At 38.1% G+C, this 17,441-nt stretch overlaps 2 protein-coding genes and 1 non-coding gene across 4 annotated transcripts; all 3 read left to right on the forward strand.

The window, feature by feature from the left end:
• Positions 1–1,062: 1,062 nt before the first annotated feature.
• On the forward strand, positions 1,063–5,958 carry LOC147476307 (formin-like protein (DUF1421)). The gene is made up of 3 exons (XM_086582328.1): positions 1,063–1,359; positions 3,113–3,394; positions 4,541–5,958. Exons 1-3 carry the CDS (start codon positions 1,216–1,218, stop codon positions 5,741–5,743), a joined length of 1,629 nt encoding a protein of 542 aa, XP_086438454.1. The 5' UTR covers positions 1,063–1,215; the 3' UTR covers positions 5,744–5,958.
• A 2,351-nt stretch (positions 5,959–8,309) lies between these two features.
• LOC147476308 (callose synthase 12-like) lies at positions 8,310–17,341 on the forward strand. 2 transcript variants are annotated; one of them, XM_086581729.1, is made up of 3 exons: positions 8,310–8,463; positions 9,536–14,937; positions 16,970–17,341. In XM_086581729.1, the coding sequence occupies exon 2, from the start codon at positions 9,583–9,585 to the stop codon at positions 14,929–14,931; it is 5,349 nt and encodes a 1,782-aa protein (XP_086437855.1). In that variant the 5' UTR covers positions 8,310–8,463; positions 9,536–9,582; the 3' UTR covers positions 14,932–14,937; positions 16,970–17,341. The 2 variants fall into 2 exon arrangements, with proteins under 2 accessions (XP_086437855.1, XP_086437854.1); XM_086581728.1 differs by lacking the exon at positions 8,310–8,463 and adding an exon at positions 9,185–9,443.
• Positions 12,569–12,648, forward strand: LOC147476309 (small nucleolar RNA J33). Its single transcript, XR_015210004.1, has one exon. It is a non-coding gene; the product is annotated as a small nucleolar RNA J33 (small nucleolar RNA).
• Positions 17,342–17,441: the final 100 nt, after the last annotated feature.

A 17,441-nucleotide genomic window follows, 5' to 3' on the forward strand; every position in this document is an offset into this window, starting at 1 on the left:
CAGTTTCATCCCACAATATTTGAGTCAATGCCAACATTATCATCGTTGTCATCATAGGTCGTTTACATTTTTTTTTACTCTTATTCTTTTCCATTGTTGGTTGTACTCCCTCGCAGTTTTCTACTCCAATTTAAAAGTAATAGGAAAAAAACAAAAAAGAATAAATTAATTGGGTTGAAGTAAAAACAAATAATTATGAGTTATTTAACCACACACTTAGTGCCAATGGTCCGGTTTTTAGTGTTGTAAGAACTAAGAATCATTTAATTTTGTGGTTTCAATTCTAGTTCCGGTTCTTCACGGTTTTTAAATTGTGAAACCTTACCCATAACCACTAGTTCCTAGCGGGTATTTCCGATTTCGATTTTTCATTTCAATTTTTAAAAAATTCACTATTTACACACATTTTTTATTGGTCTTATTAAAAAATGTGTACTAAAAACACAAAAATACCCCACGAACGAGTCGGTTTTAAAATATTGATATAAATAATTATGTCATTTAATAATTAAGTCAAGTAAAATAATATATTTAAAATTGTAAGCTATATTTTTATATTATTTATAATATTAAATACTATGAAAACTATATATTACACTAATAAATATAATTTAGTAATATATAAATAAATGTTTTGAGTTTTTATATACTTTATTTAGATATTTTTTATGTTAAAATTTCGATAACATTCGGTTCTAGTCCGGTTTTAGTTATAATCTGGTTCTTTTTGTTTGCAAATATAAACCATTAGATTGTGGTTCTACACTTGTATATAGTTCGGTTTTTTTAAGTGCACATTTTCAAATGGTTCCATGATTTTTTATGCGGTTCCGGTTAAACACTTAAACCCCATGGACACCCCTTTGGCACACTTTATATTTGCAAATTAAAATTGACTTTTGTCACGCGGAAAACCTTCGAGAAAAGGAGACTACGGCTGCACCGACCAACACTCTACCTCTTTTTATCTTCTCCACGAGTAAACTTAACGTTACAATCCCAACAAACATCACCACGTGTCACAAAAACACAAACAGGAGTACAATAGCCTAACAAACTCCCAGAAACAAACACACACATAACGTAATACCGGTCAACCGAAACACTTCTATCCTTCACCAAAAAAATTCCCTTCTCTGTTTTCTTCCCCTTGAAAAATTTATCCTTATAAAAACAAACCCAAATTTCAGCTTACATAAAATTTTGAGTTACAGAATGGCGTCTGGATCATCTACTGGTAGAAGAGGTTTTGATTTTGGAACAGATGATGTGTTATGTTCTTATGATGATTTTACTAGTCAAGATATAAGTAACGGGAAAAAACATATTGATCCTGTTAATACTAATGATCATTCTAAGGTATACCCTCTTTTGTTTATTCATTAAAGATTATAACTTTATACTAATTAGTGTATAATTGTCATTGAAAAGCTTGCTTGTGAATTAGAAGTAGCTAGGAGAGAGTATATAGTTTAGTTTATAGAGGTGTTGTAGGGAACGGACACGTGTCCTAATGAGTAATGACCCCTTTCCTTTTTCTCTTTCATAAAATATTTGAATTGAGGGCTGAGAGCCTGCATTCCTTGATTGTTGAAATGGAAACAATGGACGTACTATGATTACATTTGGTTATTACCAATACTATGTGGAGAACAGCTAGAGAGAAGTGGGAAAGCTAAAATTCTTATAGAAATAGAATGGAAGAGGGATAATAACAGTAGGTGGTTTTGTTTGAAGTAGAAGAAGCAGCTGTTGAATAGAATAGAGAAAGAAGTGCAGTATCGACCCTTTTATGTTATGTGGATCTCATTTTTGTTTTCTTAAAAGGTACTAGCTTATAATTTAGGTCTGTATGGCACCGAGTTTCATTTTTTTTTTATCCAACTCTAAATATTGTAGAAATGTAAAAAAATAAAATGTTGAAAAATGACAACTCTTTCAGATTTCTTAGCTCTCTTTGCTTTTTTGCAAAAGGTAAGCAAAATTGTATCTTATCTCTCTTCTCATTGTCACACACTTATGAAAACCTTATATTGCTTTACGTATTGTTCAAATCTTATTTATATCCTTATTCAAAGCTATTATGTATGATGTCAGTGTCATGACTGGTTAATTTTAAAGGTCTCTCATCTTATTTATAGTACCAGTTTTGCGGAAAACCAACTTGTGAATCAAAGCTCATGGAACATAAAAATTCAACAATTAACAGCTTCTTTCTCTGCCCCTTTAAATTTTATCTACCTTGATCTCTCCGGCTTTTAGCTTTTCATATATTTTTTCTTCTCACATGAACACCATACCGCTGTTGGTTTAAAGCCAACATTAATTATTAATGTAGTAATGTATGCTTACAGAAAATCTCTACCACAACAAACTATGTACTCCTTTAATGCAATCTCCACCCTTAGATTACTTTCCAAATTTCTTTCTAAATTCAAGATTTCAGGCTTCTATATTACACAGATGATATAGAATTTTAAAATATGTGTAGTGTGGCGTACTTTTGATGCTGTGTTTGTTTGTTTTTATTGATCTATACCCATGTTGCTGTTTCACTATCATAACGTTGGCTGTATAAGCCAAACAAATGTAGATACTGGTGGGACAAAAGTTGTGCGAGTAACACGCTCGATACACTTGATCTTATCTTATATTGCAGCCCCTTAAAAGGTGGATTAAAGAACATGTGGATGGGCACAAATAAAAACACATCATCAGTAAAGATAGATGAGAGACATAAAATAATACACAGCCAATGGATTATATTTTCTTGTTAATATCCACGGCTGATGTCTTCATTGCATTTTTAATAACTTAGTTGTGGACTTGTGGTGTTATTTGATATCTTAATTTCATATGTAAAACTCTATGATTAGGTGCTTAACTGAAATTCATACTATTGCCTTTCATGTGATGCTTTATGATAGTCCTCTATTTTGATATGATGTAGGGTTTTGCAATTTCTAGATATATGTAGAGTGATTTGTAACGTTAGCTGAAAGCTTTTACTTTATGTTTCTTGTTATTAAGTTCAGATTAACACTTTAATTATGTTAGACCAACTATCAACTTATTTGTCTCAACGCACTAATCATTGTTCTTAATTTGGTAGGACTTCCGTGAAAGCAGAATGGGAAGATCAGCATTTTTACCTGTATATAATCAACCTGAAGAATCTCTTCACCAGGAATTGATTTCCACTGTTGAGAAGACTATGAAAAAATATGCTGACAATCTCCTCCGCTTTCTTGAGGGAATTAGTGCACGCCTGTCACAGTTGGAATTGTATTGCTACAATCTTGAGAAATCAATTGGAGAAATGCGGTCTGATTTACTTCGCGAGAACAGAGAATCAGATGCAAAGCTTAGTACTCTTGAGAAGCATCTTCAGGAAGTAAGTTTATATCCTTTTGATGGTCTGGTATGTGATTTTTTCTTGTTAGAGATATTTTGTCTTGATGAGGTGCAGTATTTGATATAGAATGGTGTTTCATTTTCATACACACACACACAAAACATATGGAAAATCTATTTAGTACCTTGCCCTGAGGCACAGTGGACATGTTATTCTAAATTAACTATACTGGTAGCTGCATCTTATTTGCAACACACTCTTTGATTCATCAAAAAGTTGGGAATTGGGATCCCTTTCTATTATGGTTTGCCATTGTTCCTATGTGACATTGACACGTATACATGTATCGGTATCCGATGGCGAAATACCAAATACTGAGGTCCAACATGGTTAAAAGCATATGCAGTGTCGATTTTGCACAGATTTGTTCTTTTATTTGTGCACTGTATATGTTTTTTTTCCAGGGTGGATTGTATGCATTCTTCTTGTTTTACATGAGGCATCGAGTATACTGTAATCTAGATACCTGGTTCGTCCTGGTTTAAATTTAGTAATAAATAATTTAAGACAAATGGGTTTTGGAAAATATGTACTTGCATAGTATAATTTAAGCGGTTTACGCGATATCATTGGGAAGTTCTCAGTAATTGCTTGCATACGTATGTCTTTATGAGCAATGCAAATGTTGATTGCCTGTGATCTGTAGTTTAAATGCCATGTTGACATCCTACAGCAGTGCACTGCTAAGTAGATTCTTCTGTGGAAAATATGCTGAGCCTACTGATTTGGTGGTACTGTATGTAAATGTAGCATACTGATTCGGTGGTACTGTCTCGTCAGCACGCGTAAAGTGTTTCCCTCTCCATTTAGTCTTTCATGCCTTTAGACTTGCACTTCTTCTGGGCTGTGATATTAGCGCATCGTTTTAGTATTTCTAGGATTCTTATGGATGCTTAAGTTAACTACCATGTGTAGAAGTAAAGTTGAGTCTTTCGTCAGATTATAATCTCCATAATTTGCATATTAACAATTAGGCTGAGGACTTTCTCAGTATTTCATGCTTAGTGGATAATGTGCAGTGGTGCATATTATAGAATTTGTAGTAATGCAGGTCCACAGGTGTTGTTGCTAATCATAGCAATTTGGGTTATTTAGTGGTTATTGAATCTTTTACGTAAAATGCAGGTCCACAGGTCCATACAGATCCTGAGAGACAAGCAAGAACTTGCTGATACTCAGAAGGAACTGGCTAAGCTTCAGCTTGTGCATAAGGAATCTTCAACTGTGAGCCATTCGCAACACAAAGAAGAGGTAGTTACACCATCTACCTCTGATCCACAAAAGCTTGACAACCCACCTGAAGTGCAGAAGCAGCAGTTAGCTCTTGCTTTACCTCACCAAGTAATCCCACCTACCTCACATCCATCCAGATCCATGGACCAGCACCCCTCGATGGCTCCCTCACCTCAAATTCCATCACAAAATGTTAATGTTCAGACCCAACCCACTTACTATCCTCAACAGAACCAGATGTCAACACCACTGCAGACTCAGCAGCCACAAGACCGGTACCTGCAAGCAGATTCCCAGTACCAAAGACCCCAGTTGCAAATTTCTCAACCATCAGCACAACCATTGCAGTCTCATGGAAGTCAAGCGCCGCCAGTGCATCCATTTACACCGTATCAACAGCAATGGCCTCAGCAATATCCTCAACAGGTACAACAACAGCAACAACACCAGCAACCATCTCCACAATCCCAGATTGGGCCCCAAACACCATCAGCTTATCCTCCATACCCACCAACCCAACCTGTAAACCCATCGCCAGAAACATACCCAGGCAACCTGTCTATCCAAGTCCCTTCGTCGGGAATTCCCCAGCCAGGAGCTGGTAGGTCAGAAGCTGTCAATTATGGTTATAGTGGGATCAACAGGGCAACTGTTCAACAGCAGCCTTCACAGCATAACATGCAAAGGCCACAGCAGCACTCTTTTGGATCAGCTGTTGGTGACAACATATACCCAGTTTCTGGGTCTCTATCTGCTCGAACTCCCAGAGAAGGGTACATGGTGTACAATGGGGAGGGTGGAAGCACTTCCCACCCAGTGCCAACACACTTCCCCCAAGGTGGCTATCCTCCGTCCATATCCTCTGTTCAGAATCCACCTCCTGTTCGTCAAACTAGCCCATCCCCGATGATGCGCAACAACAACCCGTACAATGAGCTTATTGAGAAAGCCGTGAGCATGGGTTATGGAAGGGATTTTGTTGTGCATGTGATAAACACTATGGCCATGAGTGGGCAACCTATGGATTTCAATACTCTGCTTGACAGGTTGAATATGCATTCTTCTGGAGGATCACAGGGAGCATGGTCAGGTTAGGGCGTATGCTATCTCATTGGAGCATCAACTGTTGTTCCAGTTTTCTCAAATAAGTTACTAATATATACTAAGAGTAACTTCGGTTGCACAGGTTAAAAGGTTAAAATGGAGTTGTATATTCGTGATCTCACTCTTCAAACTTATGCTTGTCAAATGCTGTTTTTAATGGTGCATTTTGAAATGCTTACGAGTAATTGAAAAATAACTTGAATGAACTCCATGTTTTACTGTCTGAGTTCTTTGCACTTTTATTTTAATTGTTCTCATGCTTCAGTGCGTAATTTGGAAGTGACTGTGTCTACTTACACAGCTGCCGAATTGAGTCGTCTGAGTTATGGAGTCAGTGGTTTCGAGTGCAATATGATTGCTCTTGTTTGTCAAGCTACTTGTATTAGGATATCTTGCATTTTGGTGGGTTATTTGAAAAAAACATATTTCATACGGTGCAGAGTACTGATGTTGTAGTCACTCTTTGCTTCCTCGTGGAATTTGTCTTTTGCTAGATCTTTGTGGAATAAAGGAAGTTCTGTGCAGTTGTCCTTACTGGTTTCTAGTCTTTTCTCCCCATTTTTATCAGAATTTGATTGCAAGTAAATACAGTTACTCCATATACTGTCAATAATTTTTCTGTGCTTCTCTACTTTAATTCATCTTTATGTCTATTAATGTATGGGAGATCATTCAGTTGACTCTATTGCGAAGTGATTCTTCTGTAGGGTGGTCTCTTTTAACACTTTTGCCGTAGGCCTTAAATTTCTTAGCATTTTTATATTTCTTTTGCTCATGCTTCAATTTCGAGGTGGCTGTTTACTTATTAAACACAGCTACTGGCTAGTTGCGAATCAGTGCTTTCGAATGCAATATGATTTCTCCTGTGTGTCAAGTGCCTGCCCACTGACCGTGCATCATAAATATTTCACGTGTGAGCTCTAATAAATATACTTCGCATCAAGTCAGCTAGTCATTTGAAAAAACAAAATTTTGATACAGTGCCTAGTACTGACGATGTGTTTCCTCTTCTTTCTTGTGGAATGTAGGAAGTTCTGTGCGGTTATCTTTATTGGTTTCTAGTTCTTTTCTCAGAATTTGATTGAGACTAACGACATCTAATCCATACAGTACTAACAATAATTCCCTAATTCTTCTATGCTTCATTACTTCTATTCGTCTTTCTAATTTCCTGGACCCTATAAATATCATGATTCATTTGAATTTTTTTTTATGGCTGTGTCTGTTAAGACTAACTCCAATGGTGCGGCAAAACACCAAATATAATGAAAATTCTGATCCAATAGTGCATCAAAACGCTAACCCGCTAATGCTATTGGTATAAGTTTACCTATTTGTAGTATCTGTAGTGCTAGTTTTAACAAAATAGCGTCAAGTCTATACGCCAATATGAGTGGCAGGTAGAAGAAATCTAAGTTACACGCCACACTTTGTGGCGGCTAGATTTTTTTTCCCCACATGCCTGGAGAATAAAACAATAAAAAAAAAAAAAAAAAAAATCTTGTACCTCGTTGCCTTCATTGGTACTGCCAGCTGTTAAAAAAAACATTGCCTTGGAAACGCTAACTAGCTAAAATGGCGCACCAAACCAGAGTTCACTCAGTCGACCTCGAATTTCAAAGTGATTTTTCTGACAAAAATGCGTGTAGTCTACTACTAGTCTACTACACGTAGCTTGAATCAAAGTCTTTTTGGAATTGCTTAAAAGTTAAAACCATTGTTGGCTTGACCCAGCAACTTTTACAGGTCAATCGGAGAACCTTATCCGTGTTATTATATAGAACTCTAGAGTCAAGATCATCTTTTCACAAAGCTCACAAAACCTTACTTGCTTTTTCCCTAAAGTTAAAAGAAAGAACACTAAAGTGATACTCTTCTTTTAACGACACTAGTTTTGAGCACGTGTCACGTGGCTATCCCATTAGTTTGCATTGACCAATTTTATTATAAAAAAAAATATATATATATATTTAATACTATTTTATTTTTAAAATATAATAATTATTAAAATGATATAAAAACAATTATTTCGTGATTTAAGATACAAAATAGGAATAGAATCGTCCAAATGGTTTGCATTAACGGAGACAATTCAATCAAAAAATTAGCCCACACTATCAATAATTTTTTTTTTATCTTTATAGTATATTTATATTTTAGCCCCTAAAATATAATAGTTATTGTAATTGCATTTAGGTAACTCTCTTGTAATTTAAGATAGGAATCGGAAACAAAACCATTTGAAGTGGTACAAACCGATTTGCCACGTCCAAATAGCTCACTTGCCTACGCAGCATTATAGGGCAGAATAGATAAAAGCTCCAGTTTCATTTGAACAAATCTTTAATCCCATTGTTCCAGTTTTTAATAATTGAGTTGTATCCATGTCTTGCCAACACATCAATAATCTCCTGGTATGATAATCAATGGATATTTCGGGTCGATATTTCAATAATTTCGGCACATTGTCATTTTGGCCAAGTCTCTAAACAGAAAATGGCACTTCACGCACGATGCCAAAAGTGTGTATGTCAGCTGAAACAACCCATTCCCTATTTGACATCTGTCCTTACAAAATTTGATCAACGTTTGTGATTACTTCTTGCAATTACACTCTTTCAAACTTTTATAATTTCAAACTTCTTCCTACTATTTTGACGGCGTCTTAAAACTTGAAACCAGAAACAATTGCTTGAGTTCCGATATTTCAGGTTAGTTCTCCGAATTTTTTTTCGTTTCTATTTGGTTCTATAGTTTGAACTGATTTCAATTCCTTTTATAAAACATTTTTGAACTAGTTGTTATTAGGGTTTTAAACTCTGCTTTGTAGTGACGAGTTTGAACTTTGAGTAGCGTCTTTGTTTTTTTTGTTCAGTAACGGCGGAAAATTTTGATTCGATTTTTTTTTAGTGATAGGATAGAATGAGTATCGGACAAATGGGATGTCACATGGAGCGGGTCCCACCTTAACATGTCATGATTATTGGGCCCACCACAGTTTATGTCTGTGCGTTATATGACGTCCAAATCAATGGTCAAGATGGATAAACTGAGTTTTAGCAATGCGTAGTTGGGCTTATTTGCGTTTACCTACTTCTGCTACCTTGAAAAAGTATGGTAATGGCCAAGTGTTTTATTACATTTCTGTAATCTTTCCTTTTTTTCACATGAAAATTGCTAAGAAGTTGCGTAATAAGAAAAGAAAAAAGTGTCTTATTAGAAATTTCCCATCCAATTGTCTTTGTTTCTGAACTTCCAAGAAGTTAAACCAATTATTTTTCATTTGTTGACAATGTCCCCATTGCAATTGCGAGATAGATATTAATACAGTGCAATTCGATTTTCAAAGTAATCAATGGTTTTGTTAATGACAATTATTTATGGGCTTAAAAATCTGCTTTGACAATATCAAATGGAGAGTACTTTTCTCACAATTATTTAATTCAAATAAGTTCTCAACAAGGTCTGCACATTCCCAGCCCATTTTCTCAGGTCCTAGACAGACAGTTCAATTCAAAAAAATAATCCTAAATTTTCCAAGATCCAAAATCCCACCCAAGTATTGACTTTTTTGGACTATAATCTATAGTCTATACTTACCCAAAAAGATATCAAAACTTAGACATTTTACATCTCCGCTCTTCAACTTCAGATTCCTCAAATCCGTTTCTCTAACACTTAAAAAAAAACAGTAACGTCCAATTAACTCCCACTTTCTTCTTTTTTGCTGTTTTATTTATCTCTACGCAACTAACACATTTTCCACTCTCTCTTTCTTTGCAGGCAAGAACAAGAAGAAGAAGAAGAACTAGTACACGAATCTCGATGCAATGAACCAACGGCTAAACCGTCCACACCAGCCCACACCAGCCCGGAATCCGGGCTACAATCCACAACCAGCAGAGCCAGCAGAGGAAATATACAACATAATACCAATACACAATCTACTTGCTGACCATCCATCACTTCGTTACCCGGAAGTACGTGCAGCAACAGCTGCACTTAAAACTGTTGGCGATTTGCGTAAACCACCTTATGTAATATGGACAGATGGTATGGACTTACTTGATTGGCTTGGTATATTTTTTGGTTTCCAACGAGATAATGTCCGTAATCAACGTGAACATCTTGTACTACATCTTGCCAATGCGCAAATGCGGTTACAGCCCCCACCGGATAATATAGATGTACTTGACCCGACCGTACTTAGGCGCTTTCGCCGTAAGTTGTTGTCTAATTACACTGCTTGGTGTTCTTACTTGGGGAGGAAATCGAATGTTTGGATCTCGGAACGGCGGGATCCTTCCAGGTCAGATCATAGGAGAGAGCTTTTGTATACTTGTTTGTATTTGTTGATATGGGGTGAATCTGCGAATTTAAGATTTGTACCGGAATGTTTGTGTTATATATTTCATCATATGGCTATGGAGTTGAATAGGATATTAGAAGATTATATTGATGAGAATACTGGCCGTCCTGTACTTCCTTCTATTAGTGGTGAAAATGCATTTTTGTATCAAGTGGTTACTCCGATTTATGATATAATTAAAAAGGAAGTTGAGAGTAGTAGGAATGGGACTGCCCCTCATTCCGCTTGGAGGAATTATGATGATATTAATGAGTATTTTTGGACTCGTCGTTGTTTTCAGAATCTTAAATGGCCTATTGATGGTGGGAGTAATTTCTTTGTGCCTAAAGGTAGTAAAGGTAGGGGAGTTGGGAAGACTGGGTTTGTGGAGCAGAGATCGTTTTGGAGTATATTTAGGAGTTTCGATCGTCTTTGGGTACTTCATATTTTGTTTCTTCAGGCTGCTATTATTGTTGCTTCGCAAGGTAGATCAGCTCCATGGCAGGCATTGGAGATTCGAGATGTTCAGGTTCGGGTGCTCACTGTGTTCATCACTTGGGCTGGTCTTCGGTTTCTTCAGTCATTGCTTGATGCGGGTACTCAGTATAGTTTGGTTTCAAAGGAGACTATGAAGCTTGGGGTGAGGATGGTTCTCAAGAGCATTGTTGCCGTGGCATGGATTGTCGCGTTTAGTGTTCTATATGCACGGATGTGGGAGCAGAAGAACAGAGACCGTGGGTGGTCTAGTCAAGCAAATAGTAGAGTGGTGAATTTTCTTATGGCCGCAGGTGTTTTTGTCCTCCCTGAAGTGCTGGCAACGATTCTTTTTATAGTCCCTTGGATCCGAAACCTCCTGGAGGAGACCAATTGGAGGATATTTTATGTGTTAACATGGTGGTTTCAGAGCCGCACCTTTGTCGGTCGTGGTCTTAGAGAAGGGCTTGTCGACAACATAAAGTATACACTGTTCTGGGTTTTTGTTCTGGCATCAAAGTTCATCTTCAGTTACTTTCTTCAAATTAAACCATTGGTTGTCCCGACAAAGGCCATTTTGAATCTCAAGAATGTAAAATACAAGTGGCACGAGTTATTTAGTGACACTAACAGGTTAGCAGTTGGCCTCTTGTGGCTTCCGGTGATTCTGGTATACCTCATGGATATGCAGATTTGGTACTCAATATATTCTTCTGTGGCTGGGGCAATTGTTGGGTTGTTCTCGCATTTGGGTGAGATTCGGAACATTCAGCAGCTGAGGCTTAGATTTCAGTTTTTCGCTAGTGCATTGCAGTTTAATCTCATGCCTGAGGAACAACTGTTCAAGGAGAGGGGGACCCTGAGAAACAAGTTCAACGATGCCATCCATCGACTGAAGCTGCGGTATGGCTTGGGTCGTCCGTACAAAAAGATAGAGTCAAACCAGGTGGAGGCGAACAAATTTGCTCTGATATGGAATGAGATAATATTGACTTTCAGGGAAGAAGACATCATCAGTGACCTTGAATTGGAACTTCTGGAATTACCACAGAATTCTTGGAACATCAGGGTTATTCGGTGGCCGTGTTTACTCCTGTGCAATGAGCTTTTGCTTGCTCTCAGCCAAGCAAAAGAGCTGGTGGATGCACCTGACAAGTGGCTTTGGAAGAAGATTGGCAAGAACGAGTATAGGCGGTGTGCTGTTATTGAAACTCATGATAGCATCAAGCACCTGCTCCTTGAGATCATCAGAAATGGCACAGAAGAGTTTTCCATCATTAGAAATTTGTTTGTGGAAATTGATCATGCTGTTCAGGTTGAGAAATTCACCGAAACATACAAGACAACTGCACTGCCACAAATTCACGCGAAGTTGATATCTCTGCTTGGTCTCCTGAACAAGCCGAAGAAAGATATGAGCAAGATAGTTAATGATTTGCAGGCCCTGTATGAGATCTTAATAAAAGATTTCCCGAAGGTGAAGCGGAACATTGATCAACTAAAGCAGGATGGTTTGGCACCTCTCAGACCGTCATCCGACACAGGCCTACTCTTTGAGAATGTTATTGAGTTGCCGGACGAAGCAAATTCTACCTTCTACCGTCAGGTGCGACGTTTGCAGACAATTCTTACCTCTAGGGATTCCATGCATAACGTCCCAAGCAATCTTGAGGCAAGACGACGCATTGCTTTCTTCAGTAATTCCTTGTTTATGAACATGCCACATGCTCCACAAGTCGAGAAAATGATGGCTTTTAGCGTTTTGACGCCGTACTATAATGAAGAAGTCGTGTATAGCAAAGAACAGCTGCGAACTGAGAATGAAGATGGGATATCCACACTTTTTTATTTACAGAAGATTTATGATGATGAGTGGAATAATTTCTTGCAAAGGATGCGTAGAGATGGCATGGTAGATGATAATGAAGTCTGGACAAACAAGCTGAGAGATCTCCGTCTTTGGGCGTCCTACCGAGGCCAGACACTCTCTCGTACTGTGAGGGGAATGATGTATTACTACAAAGCTCTTAAGATGCTGGCATACCTTGATTCTGCATCAGAGATGGATATAAGGGAGGGGTCACGAGAACTTGCTAATGTTGGTTCAATGAGGCGAGACAGTGGCATAGACGGTCTGAGCTCTGGTGGTTCACTTTCTATGCGAAGTCTGAGCAGGACAAGTAGTGGCGTCAGTCTGTTATTCAAAGGACACGAGTATGGTACTGCTCTGATGAAATACACTTATGTGGTTGCGTGCCAGATCTATGGGACACAAAAAACAAAGAAAGACCCACGTGCTGAGGATATTTTGTATCTAATGAAGAACAATGAAGCTCTTCGAGTTGCCTATGTTGATGAGGTTCACACAGGGAGGGATGATGTGGAATATTACTCTGTTCTGGTGAAGTTTGATCAGCAGTTGCAGAAGGAGGTAGAAATCTACAGGGTCAGGTTGCCTGGTCCTCTGAAGCTTGGGGAAGGAAAACCAGAGAATCAGAATCATGCGTTGATATTTACTCGTGGTGATGCAGTTCAGACCATTGACATGAACCAGGATAACTATTTTGAGGAGGCTCTCAAAATGCGGAATCTATTAGAGGAATTCAGGGTCTACTATGGTATACGGAAGCCAACTATTTTAGGAGTCCGGGAACATGTCTTCACTGGTTCTGTCTCCTCGCTTGCTTGGTTCATGTCTGCTCAGGAGACGAGCTTTGTCACCCTTGGGCAGCGCGTTTTAGCAAATCCTCTGAAAGTGAGAATGCATTATGGTCACCCTGATGTGTTTGATAGGTTCTGGTTCTTAACACGTGGTGGGATCAGCAAGGCTTCCCGGGTGATCAACATCAGTGAAGATATTTTTGCTGGGTTTAATTGCACGCTGCGAGGCGGAAATGTGACACACCACGAGTACATCCAGGTAGGTAAGGGAAGAGATGTCGGGTTGAATCAAATATCCATGTTTGAGGCCAAGGTTGCTAGTGGCAACGGTGAGCAGGTTCTTAGCAGGGATGTCTATCGATTGGGTCACAGGCTTGACTTCTTCCGGATGCTCTCATTCTTTTACACTACCGTGGGGTTCTTCTTTACCACAATGATGGTGGTCGTTACTGTTTATGCTTTTGTATGGGGCCGACTCTATCTGGCTCTCAGTGGCTTTGAGGATGCTATGAAGAAGTCTGCCAATAATAGAGCTTTTGGTGCGATTCTCAATCAGCAGTTTATCATTCAGCTTGGTCTTTTCACTGCCCTTCCAATGATTGTAGAGAATTCTCTGGAACATGGGTTTCTACCAGCAATCTGGGATTTCTTGACAATGCAGCTCCAGCTTGCATCTGTTTTTTATGCGTTCTCAATGGGAACTCGTACTCATTACTTTGGCCGGACAATTCTTCATGGGGGTGCAAAGTACCGGGCCACTGGTCGTGGTTTCGTTGTGCAGCACAAGAACTTTGCTGAGAACTATAGGCTTTATTCTCGTAGCCATTTCGTGAAGGCCATTGAGCTTGCAATCATACTGATAGTTTATGCTGCCCATAGTGCAATAGCCAAGGATACTTTTGTTTACATAGCCATGACAATCACAAGTTGGTTCCTGATAGTATCATGGATCATGGCTCCCTTTGTGTTCAATCCATCTGGGTTTGACTGGTTGAAGACGGTTTATGACTTTGATGACTTCATGAATTGGATATGGTACCGTGGTGGAATATTTACAAAGGCAGATCAGAGCTGGGAGACGTGGTGGTATGAGGAACAGGATCATTTGAGAAATACCGGTCTTTGGGGGAAGCTGTTAGAAATAATTCTGGATCTCCGCTATTTCTTTTTTCAGTATGGGATTGTGTATCAACTGGGCATCGCCAATAAAAGCACCAGTATTGCTGTTTACTTGCTCTCTTGGATTTTTGTGGTTGTGGCTGTTGCCATTTATGTGACAGTAGCATATGCTCGAGAAAAATATGCTGCAAAAGAACATATATACTATCGTCTAGTTCAGTGGAGTGTCATTGTGGTTATGGTACTTGTGATTGTTCTTTTGTTGAAGTTCACCAAGTTTAGAATCATCGATTTACTCACAAGTTTGCTAGCCTTCATTCCAACTGGGTGGGGCCTTATCTGCATTTCCCAGGTGCTCAGACCATTCCTTCAGGCGACTGTGGTATGGGATACTGTTGTTTCACTAGCTAGGCTGTATGATATACTGTTTGGGATTGTTGTTATGGCCCCTGTTGCACTGCTTTCGTGGATGCCTGGATTTCAGTCAATGCAGACAAGGATTCTCTTTAATGAAGCATTCAGTAGGGGCCTCCAGATATCTCGTATTATAACAGGGAAGAAGTCTAACGACTTGTGATTTCAGGTAAAATCTTCATTGATATGTCTATTTTTATTCGTAATTATTTGTTTATCTTACTTGTTACATTTTTGTGAGATTTTCTTCTTTGTTGTTGGGTCTCTGTGTGCGTAAGTGCTCTGAAGTTGGAATATGGGTACTGTTGTAATTTTGCATCTGGATCATGAGAGTCAAGTTTCTCTTTTCTGAAGGATCTTCTAAGGTGAAGGGCGATTTAACTGTATATATTTTAATAGGAATACACTGAGACAGTTGGGGTTCATCCATGCTTTTTTATTTTATATATCCTTAAAAATTAACATATATCTATAGGCTATAGCAATGTAAACTACATCAACCCTTGACAAATTAGCCAGTATGTAATCAAACAAGACCAAAATCACCCTGTACCACTGATATACCCTGTCCTAGAGCAAAAAGGGATTAACCCCAAAAGAGAAGAAAAGGAAATACACCCAGTAATTCCAAAGCCAAAAAACCACTTAACCAAAAAGGGGAGCAGTAGCAACGCAGATGGAACCAATCCCAACAGAACTCAGCCCCTGCTAATATATTTCTTCCCTCTCATCTTCCTAGTCATAGATGTAATTCAAATCGTCCTCCGGGGGCCTCGAAGCACTTCCTCCCTCCTGCTATCCACTTGTGTTCATCCCCCTTGAAATGCGTATACTGAATAATAACTGGAGTACTCCTAGATCTCATGCAAGCAATAAACCATGAAGTTTAGCTAACCTTTGATAAATGAGGTTAACATGGATCAGTGTTAATTTTGCGGGGAAGCCCAATCTTTTAAGTCTTTTGTCTTTCACTAAGTATCAATTTGACTTTACGATTGCCTTGTTTTGGGAGGTTGTTAGACGGTACTCCTTGTGGTTGCATTTTCTTCTCCTATAGTGTATATTCCAATATGTAATTCATGCTTGTGCTGGATCTGTGCTTAGTGCTTACTGTTGCTTTGGGCGTTTGTCATCAGAACTCGTGTCTTGTAATACTAGCTTTATATATTTTTCCATGGTTTATAGTACGTTGAAAATATGTTGATCAACTACTTCTCCTTTTCACTTAATTTCCTGTACTAGTAGTCAAAGATGACTTGTCTTCATCATCTTGTCAGGTTTTACTAAACTAAGTACTTTAGTGATTTCTGGTTTGAGAAATCTTCACATGCCAAGGAATTCCATCAGAAGTATAGAGTTATGCGTTGATAAGAAATTGGATAGATATGGGATAAGGAATGGTGTTTGGACAGATATTCAACTTCCACTCGTGACACATCTGCCAATTCCTTATCAATGCGCAGATGTACTTATAAGGAAGTTGAAATAAAAAAAATTCCCCATAAAGACTACCTCACCAACTCGCCACTGAGTTCTGACAAGAGAACCAGTATATCTGTTCCTGTCCTCTGCAATCTGATGACAGATGTATTTGTTAATCATCTCTTACTTGATTTTGCCTCCACGTGTCCGTCCAGCCCGACTAGTTGTACTTTCTGCAGTTGGTTGAACTCTTTTACTGACTAGGTTATGACCTCCTTAGAATTAGAAGATCAAAAACTTCTAAATAAATTATTCTATGTAACATGGACATGGCATAATCCAAAAATAATCCGTGTCGGATACTTATCAATGTGTCCATGTCGAACACATATTGGACACATTGTATGTGATATACCTCAATTTTTTATATTTTGCCGTGTTAGACACTACGTATCCATGTCGGATACGGACACACCTATCCGTGTCAATGTAACTTCGAAATTATTGCATACCTTATAGATTTGATCTCTTTTGGACGACAAAGAACAGGACTTAATTATGTTTCTTATTGTTCAGGACTTATTGCATACCTGTATTCTAAGCTAAGGTTTAGATTTCACTTTAACATCTGCAAATCTTATAATTGTTTCTTATTGTTCAGGAAATCCTTATAGTTGGTGACTTAATTATGTTCGCATGTAGATGTTTCTTTACATTGATAGGTTGTTTATGAGTATTTACTTGAGATTGTAATAACCAAATACTGCTATATTCTGCAGGGTTGGAGTTGGACATTGTTGATAGTGAAGGTAGAAGATAAACACATTGCATTAATATTGGATTTTATTTTTTATTTTAAGGTAATCGCAATGGTTTTCTTTTATTTCTTCGAATTTCTATCACGAGGGGAAGAGGGTTTTGAATGCTGCTTCTTTATATTCTGCTCCATCTTCCCTTCTGTTGTAAATTGATTATTTAGATTCGGTTTCATTTGTAAGGTACTTTTTCTGAGTACACTATGTAATTAGTTTTCGGTAGCATGAGGCCTTCTAATTGGTGGTGCTTATCGTTTCCACATTTTGAAACTGTTCGGCTGTAAACATATTACTTTATTGAGTTTAGTGTAAGGAGGTATTCAGTTGAGAATGTCATTCTACTGTATTTTTCAGAATAATTTTCTTTTTTTCGGATTGCCACGTGCAATACCTTAATTGCCAGTTTGCCTGTGCAGTATGTGTATCTGTTGCATCA

Source organism: Coptis chinensis, chromosome 9, assembly GCF_015680905.1.
Source record: "Coptis chinensis isolate HL-2020 chromosome 9, ASM1568090v1, whole genome shotgun sequence".
NCBI classification, from domain to species: domain Eukaryota; kingdom Viridiplantae; phylum Streptophyta; class Magnoliopsida; order Ranunculales; family Ranunculaceae; genus Coptis; species Coptis chinensis.

Coding starts and splice junctions, on each gene's coding strand:
- LOC147476307 (XM_086582328.1), top strand. CDS start 1,216: ATGGCGTCTGGATCATCTACTGGTAGAAGAGGTTTTGATTTTGGAACA. Junction 1,360..3,112: donor ATACTAATGATCATTCTAAG/GTATACCCTCTT, acceptor TTAATTTGGTAG/GACTTCCGTGAAAGCAGAAT. Junction 3,395..4,540: donor TTGAGAAGCATCTTCAGGAA/GTAAGTTTATAT, acceptor CGTAAAATGCAG/GTCCACAGGTCCATACAGAT.
- LOC147476308 (XM_086581729.1), top strand. CDS start 9,583: ATGAACCAACGGCTAAACCGTCCACACCAGCCCACACCAGCCCGGAAT.